This window comes from Pygocentrus nattereri, chromosome 9 (genome assembly GCF_015220715.1).
Source record: "Pygocentrus nattereri isolate fPygNat1 chromosome 9, fPygNat1.pri, whole genome shotgun sequence".
Taxonomy (NCBI): Eukaryota; Metazoa; Chordata; class Actinopteri; order Characiformes; family Serrasalmidae; genus Pygocentrus; species Pygocentrus nattereri.
The window spans coordinates 9642754-9650645 of record NC_051219.1 but is presented as its reverse complement, the minus strand read 5'-3'; the positions used below and the strand labels follow the sequence as shown (position 1 = coordinate 9650645).

Here is a 7892-nt window from a genome sequence, read left to right as displayed (position 1 = left end):
TGCCGCTCATCTGTGATAAAATACACTGTTACTGTGACATAAATTCTGTGTCTACGACTCACATCACAGCCATTCTTCCCATTTTCATCAGTGATTCCATAACTTCAGTTTTAGTCTTCCTGTGGAGAGGGGGGGCTGGGATTGTTGTGTCAGCAAGATATCTTTAAGACGGGACGGTGTGTCTTGGCTCCAAAGTGTCCAACATAGCCTGAAAGCTTAATGACTGAGTACAGACGCAAATCCTTGGCAATAAAAGTTGTACTAGAGTTTGTAATTCGCTTCGCGAATTTCTGAGTTGGGTGGAAGCTTTGACATCACTGCTTCATGGTCCTTTTAACATAAAGACCGCAGTTAATCCAATTAATTTTACATGACAGATGATCTACTTCTGAGGGAACTCCACTGATTTACTAAAATTACTCCATCATTCAATGGATTAGATGTAAACAAACTCATTCAGAGTAGTAGTGAAATGCCTCTTTATAGAGAAATTTACCAAGTCAGAATTGTTCACCATTATATTACAAGGAACCAGATGTCAGAAGAATTAGACTCTATATCCCTTTAAGTTACAGCATAAAATAGTGATGAATGTGTTGCTTGATATCTGAGACATTGTTTTGTGATAGTTTTGCTATAAGGTTTTGGCATAAAACACATTTTTAGTATAAAAATGAATATTTTCCTCTAAAATTTGCATCTCAACTGAGAACAACAGTTTTTTGGTTTACAGTTTATTTTTTACAGTTTTTACACTGCAAATCATTTTCAGTTGTTCAGTCTGGCTAGTGCCCTGAGCATGTAAAATAAATGTTTGCTAAGATGAAATGTCTCTTTTGAGTCAATAATAGTGGTGACCTTAACATGGGTCATCTTTAGCTGCTCTGAACAATGCATTCTGAAAAAGCCACATCAACACTGCAGCAATTCACTCTCCCTCTAGTTGAGTATTGCCCCTCAATGTGCAATACAGCATTTAATGACATCTACAAAACACTATGACCGAAGGGATATGGACATATGTATGCAATATTAAAATATCTGAGCAGAAAAGGCACTCAAGTGCAAAAATCTTGCCTTAAACCTCAGTTAAACTAAGTCTTTAGCAGGTCTCAGATGAACCTCAGGAAAATCTGTGATACAGTGACATCTACGGGCAGATGTGTGATTTTTTTTTTTTAACGACCACAGGTGCGCTTTAAGCTGCAGCTTGCAAGAACACAGCAATGGAGTTTAAGAACCTATGTGACACCATTCAGGTTTAAACTCAGGTTAAACTGTAAACCTCAGCGAAGCTAATGACAGTGCAATTGCATGTTTAAGTAGAACATATCTGCACTGTGATTGAGTGGATTGTCTTTGGTCCTTGGTCAGTATCAAACTACAGAAAAATGACCTAAGCACAAATACCACTTACATTCTACTAAAACACAAAAAGCTCATAATCTTCTCAATCAGGCTCTACAGATAATCTACTCAATCAGGCTCTACAGATAATCTACTCAATCAGACTCTACAGATGATCTACTCAATCAGGATCTACAGATAATCTACTCAATCAGACTCTACAGATGATCTACTCAATCAGACTCTACAGATGATCTACTCAATCAGACTCTACAGATGATCTACTCAAGCAGACTCTACAGATGATCTACTCAAGTAGACTCTACAGATGATCTACTCAATCACGCTCTACAGATGATCTACTCAATCAGACTCTACAGATAATCTACTCAATCAGGATCTACAGATAATCTACTCAATCAGACTCTACAGATGATCTACTCAATCAGACTCTACAGATGATCTACTCAATCAGACTCTACAGATGATCTACGCAAGCAGACTCCACAGATAATCTACTCAATAAGACTCCACAGATAATCTACTGAAACACCAGAGATAATTTATTTAAACACACAACACCAATAATGTACTCAGATTTCAAAACTTTGAATCAGATCAGAACAACTGATTCATTTATCTCATCAAGATAAGACCATTATGTCCTTTTAAAGGCCAATTATTGGTGGATTGTTACTAGAAGCTCCAGTCAGCTCAAAATCAGCTCAAATCAGTGAAATCTCACTCCAAATAATGTTGCTAATATTGCTATTAGGAGCCATTCTATGACTCTTTAAACCAGCATTTTATTTCACTCAGACATGTCAGGATGGAGCGGTACAAACACATTATTTAAAATATACATGCAGTCACATATTCTTATGATCATAATTCAGACACTCACTACCTTATAAATGATCATTCTAAGCAGCTTCAGCTTTAACTGTGCTGCTCCACTGTTACTGACGTCTTCACTGGTAAGATCCTCAGAGGACGAGCAGACACATTACAGAAAAACGGTAAAACTCTCTGAGTGAAAGTGTGTGTTACAGTGTGCAGGTGTGTGTTGGTTAGAAGATCAGTGAAGGTCACTTTCCCCCTGTCCCAGTCCAGCTGCACTCTGACCCTCTGCAGCTTCTCTTTAGGAGTGAGGTAGTGACGTGGTTGTCCTGGATAGCGAATCCAGTATTTACCTCTGTCTACACTGTAGTTCAGCCTCCACACTAAATCCCAGAAAGAATCTCCTTTCCTTGATACAGACTCTGGTATCAAACCCACTGACCAGTTTTCACTGTCTCCAACCTGGACGTTCCAGCAGTGAATCCCTGAGTTAAAACCCTCAGAACCCAGAACACACACAGACTCGTGAAATCTCTCTGGATTATCAGGAAGTGATGATCTCTGGTTTGTGTTTTCTACAGCAGTGAGATCATCAGACAGGTGGAGGGCTGGATGTGCAGTGTTGGGGTCCAGAGTCACCGAGGCTGAGGAGAGAGAACACAATGAAACATCATGTTTTTCTCAAGTTTTGTATATATGAACATTATTTTTTGCATTATTAACATCTTAATATCTGTTACAAAGGTTTCAGCCTCGGTCTACATTAAAGTCTCATTACTGGAACCAGACACACCTTCTCATTCATATTCAGTCAATTGTAATGAGTGAAAGTTTCTTGATTTTGAGTGAACAATTTTTTCCCCTCTGTCCTGCCTGAATTTCCCTGTTTGGGCAATTGCTTTTTATTTTTGACTTTTTAAATTTGGATTACATGCATTTGCTCTGTTTGCCTCTCATAATTATTCTAGACTGCCATTTTTACTATGATATTTAGATTGCATCTTTCTTAAAGTTACCATATCTGCAAATGCATTCTGTCTGCCTTTGTAATTCATTTCTTAAGAATTAGCCTTGATAATGAATGTAGTAGGAGACCCAGACAATCAAGGAGAAAATATCACCACCGTGGTTCTCACTAAGGCCTTCACTGTGCAGGAGAGACTGCTTTCAGAACGGTACTGAGAGCTTGCAGAGCTTGGAGCCACCATTAAATAGTTCATGGGGGTGTTACAGTAGCTTGCCACAACACCCATTATAGTGGCTGCACAAAAATCTCGAGCTCATTCAAAATCTACCACCCAGTTACTGCACAACACACTTTGCCCATCCAAAAGCAAAAGGCCACTTTTGCAATTTTTTTTCCTATTTTGCTACTTTAAAGGGGGGGTGGGGGACTGTACTACTACTGTTTGGGAACAAGAAGAAGTGGGCTTGTCCTCATTGAGTTTATTGGGTTTATCTCATTATATAGTCTTTAAGCACCCACCTGACCACACGGGCAGCTATGGCAATAGAATATGTCTGCCTCTGATTATACACTCTCACTGATGCTTGTGGATAGAATGAGCCTGCTCTCTTCACTACATAAAGTTCTATGTAGCAGTAGTGACACAACAAACATTGCACAACTAGATGGAAGAAAATATCAGCTAATTCTAGAAGGAGATGTGATTCTGTCAAGAAACTGAAATGGAAAAACTGGATTCTACAGCAGGACAAAGATCAAAAAATACCTCAAAATTTAACCAAACAACTCCAAGAAATGCAAGTTAATGCTTTAGGAATTGTCCTTGCAGTTCAACATTGAAAATTGGTGGGTAGATCTTAAACATTTTGTGCCTGCAAGATGGCTCAATAATAAAGAAAATAAATATTAGGACAGCTAGCAATGACAAAGATGATATGTTGTGTATATTAAGCTAGTTCAAAATAGTCCGTCAACCACAAGTACTGTGTACAGCTGACAGTGGTCTTATGGTCAGAAACGGACCACTCATTAAGGGCCCCAGAACTATTGAAGTAAAATGCAAATAAGTTGCAAGTATCCTGCAATATGTGGGCTTTTTATTGTGTGCTGGAAATGTTATTGTATTTTATTATTGTTTTATTATGTTATTATATTAGTTGAGGTCTTAAACACATTGAATTCTTTTTAAACAATGTCAGCCTTCCTGGTTCACGCTAGGACTCTCACCTCAGTACAAACTCCAGATCCCTAAGCTAGTCATATGACTTAGTCCATTAGTCATCAGCCAACCCGCAGATCCAGCTCACCTGAATGCTGATTGTCATCAGCTGTTGAACTATGTATTTAAGCCTGTCTGTTCCTCTGTTACTTTGTGAAGTTTTGCCTCTGCTTGTTCAGTGTGTACTGAGCCGTTTGCCTGTTTTCTCCCCTTTTGGCTTCAGTTGCTTGGAAGTTATATCTTCTGGTTTCAACCCACGCTTGTTTTTGACTATGGTTTTGCCTGCACCTATGTATTGTTTTCATCTTTTGGAGTTTGCTCTGGTCTGGTGTTAACCCAGTTACCAATCGTTTTTAAATAAAATAATGCCTAAATCATCAACCCAGTGCGATAGAATACTTTGCCATCATGCAGACAGCGGATATCGAGGAGTAACTGCAGTAAGTAACCAAAGTGCAATCATCAACTGTTCAAATCCATCAGCCAGTCAGTAGGTACTCTAACACAACAACAAAGACTAAACAGCAGAAACAATTGACCTTGATAGCGAATAACGAGAGATTTCACTACTCAGTTAGAGAATGTCAACGTCAAGTCAAATAGTCTGGCGAAATAGTCAGTAACTTGTCTGTTTCTCTGCCTCCTGTTAGTTATTAGTATGAATGTTCTATTGAATGGATTGAGGGTGCTACCCCTCCAAAATCTAGAGTATACCCCCTCCCTCAGGTGGAGTTTCAGGCTTTGGAGGAGTACAGACAATAAGCTGTAGCTCAGGGGTTTATACCGCCATCCAGTTCACCCACTGCTGCTTGTTTCTTCTTTAATAAGGAAAACGACGGAGGTCTTTAGATCCTGAATAGATTAGAGGGCTTATTCAAATCACTAAAAACCATACTTATCCTTTACCTTTACCATTGACGGTTTTCATCACCAATTGGGCGCACTGAGTAATTACTGATGTCGTCAAATGCTCCCTCCGTCTTCCAGGCATTCATTAATGTTGTTATAAGGGACATTTTTGTATATGCAAGTGTTTAATTTGTCAACCCAGCAGTACATCAGCAATCTTGTTTAATCAGGTCTTTTGTACTATATAGTGATTTCCCAAACCAAGATGATGGTTAAAATTATCAATAGGACGAAAGCAGACTAAGTTTGAGAGACAAACCCTAAGAGAAACAGAACGTACTGTACTGGAGAACCTCCTGCATGTTCTCCCACACTCTGAACTTCAGGTTGGAAAGGTGCTTCATAACATTGATCAGAGCTCCTGATGTCTTCTCTGGATCCTTTGGTGTGGGCCGAAGTCTGAAAATAAAATGAAATATGTTAAATTTTGTACCAATATTTTGGTATATATATACTTAAATATTTCTGCTTCTGTTCTCATCACTACAACATTAACACACGGTCCTTATTCCCCCTCATTTCATTAGAATGCACTCATATTTACAATAAACACAATATACTGTAGATTTAAATGTAATAATTACTGTAACATTAGATAAAATGTGTGGTCTGAAATTTACTCACTGTTTCTCTGTGGACTTGAAGTTCTGAAATGAGAATTCAATAGAATGTTTTTAAAAGTGGCTTTTTAGGTGGGGAAACAATGAATGTAAAAAGCTCTGACCACACTACTCAAACAAATGTGTGTGCACGATTATGGAAGAGCACAGATTAGGAGTAAAGTAGTGGAAAAGGAGGTGTAGTGAGAAAATAAGTAGGCTCCTACTTGTAAGAACAGAACGTCCTCAGCCTCCATCTCCTTCTCTATGTTCCTGATTGTGTCTGAAAGAGCTGAGATTTCTCCATTCATCTCCTCAATCTTCCTCCTCATCATCTGACTCTTCTGCTCCTCTTCCTCCTTCAGTGCAGCTATCCTTGCTGCTTCTTCATCTCTTAGAAACTGGTGAAGCTTCTCAAACTCCTCCTTTATCTGCCTCTCTGTGTGCTGGGCCTGTGTCTGGAATGAGAGACGATTAGGAAACACAGACTCTAACAGATGATCTACAAGCATTTACCACCTTCAGCAGTGGTTCCCAACCCTAGTTCTGGAGGAATGTCCTGCACATTTTAGACACACCTGATCTGCAAATTAACCAGCCCTTCCTGAGTTGAAGCATGTGTGTTTTGGCAAGAAAATAAAAAGGAGCAGGGTGGGGAACCACTGACCTATGGGAGAAGTGCACACTCATCAGAAACATGACCTTAGCAACATGTTTCACAGTTCAAGATGATGTCTTACCTTGATGTGGGCGGCTGTTTGGTCATAGTCTCGTTTAGCTTTCTTCAAGGCTTTCAGGTTCTTCTGTAGAGGCTTCAAAGCAGACTTGAGTTTGTTCTGCAATTAAAGAACAGTTTAGTTGAGCGAATTCATCAAGGTATGATATCATTATATTATGTTAAGGTACATGTGTTGTATTTCAGCTTTCCTAGTGTATAAATGAGCAGGCAGTTATTCTAATTTGATCATTCTGATAAGTCTCTGAGCAGCTCTTACTGTGTGCCCCTTCCTCTGACAGCACACCTACCCACATACATCTAACCTGTCTAACACGCATAACAGGAAAATCGGATACTCAGAAAACAGACTTCACAGTTTAGAGACAAAATAGCACAGCAAGTGTTCTAAGAAACAAGAAATTACAGTAAGTGTCCTACCTTAAACTCAGTCATAGCTCTATTTATTGCACAGCATTTGTGATTTTTGTGTTCATTTGAAGTCTGACACATCAAACAAACAGGCCGTTGATCATCCAAACAGAAGAGTTTGAGTTTCTCATTGTGCAGACTGCAGAGCCCCTCAGACTCTTCTGAAGATCCCTGAAGCCTCTTTCTCTCTCGCAAAGCCTCGCACACGTTCTTCAGTACCAGGTTAAGTGGAGGCTCTTCTCTTGAGGATCTTCTCCTACAAACTGGACATTCTAGAGATCCTTTTGTTCTCCAGAACTTCTGCAGGCAGGTTTTACACATGCTGTGGCTACACGACAATAGAACAGGATCCCTGAAGATTTCACAGCACACACAGCATAAAAGGTCATCCTCTGGTAGAGAGCTTAAAGATGCCATTTTCTCCAACAGCTGCCGGTCTCCTCCTCCAGCCCAAACGTCACTTTCAGTTTCTGGATTTCTGTAGTGACCTCAGCAGCAGGGTTCAGAATCACTCACTGTCTTGAGAAAATATAGTTAGAAAATTAAACATTCTTAGATTATCAGTAACTCTTCAGCAACATAAGATCAGCTGAGATCAGTAGAGAAGACTATAAGTTTCCGTTTCCTCCAACAGGTAGGCTGTGCAGTGGAGGAGGAGCTTTGGACAGGGAGGAGCTGAACAAGTTCAGAACTGTAACTTTTCTCCACTGACTGATTTTGAAATGTAAATTTTGATGAGGTCTAAATAAAAGAATAAATACTTGACATGGTTATTCAGAATCAGAATCCTTTATTGATGCCAGAGAATTTGCAGTCGTTACAGTTGCAACCTTTTATGTAAAAGAATAAACACTTTAATCATTT

At 39.3% G+C, this 7892-nt stretch overlaps 1 protein-coding gene across 1 annotated transcript; it reads right to left on the bottom strand.

The window, feature by feature from the left end:
- Nucleotides 1-1892: 1892 nt before the first annotated feature.
- LOC108414541 (tripartite motif-containing protein 35-like) lies at nucleotides 1893-7619 on the bottom strand. The gene is made up of 6 exons (XM_017687419.2): nucleotides 7038-7619; nucleotides 6622-6717; nucleotides 6109-6339; nucleotides 5907-5929; nucleotides 5563-5681; nucleotides 1893-2831 (listed from the first exon to the last, which is right to left on the bottom strand). Exons 1-6 carry the CDS (start codon nucleotides 7443-7445, stop codon nucleotides 2287-2289), a joined length of 1422 nt encoding a protein of 473 aa, XP_017542908.2. The 5' UTR covers nucleotides 7446-7619; the 3' UTR covers nucleotides 1893-2286.
- Nucleotides 7620-7892: the final 273 nt, after the last annotated feature.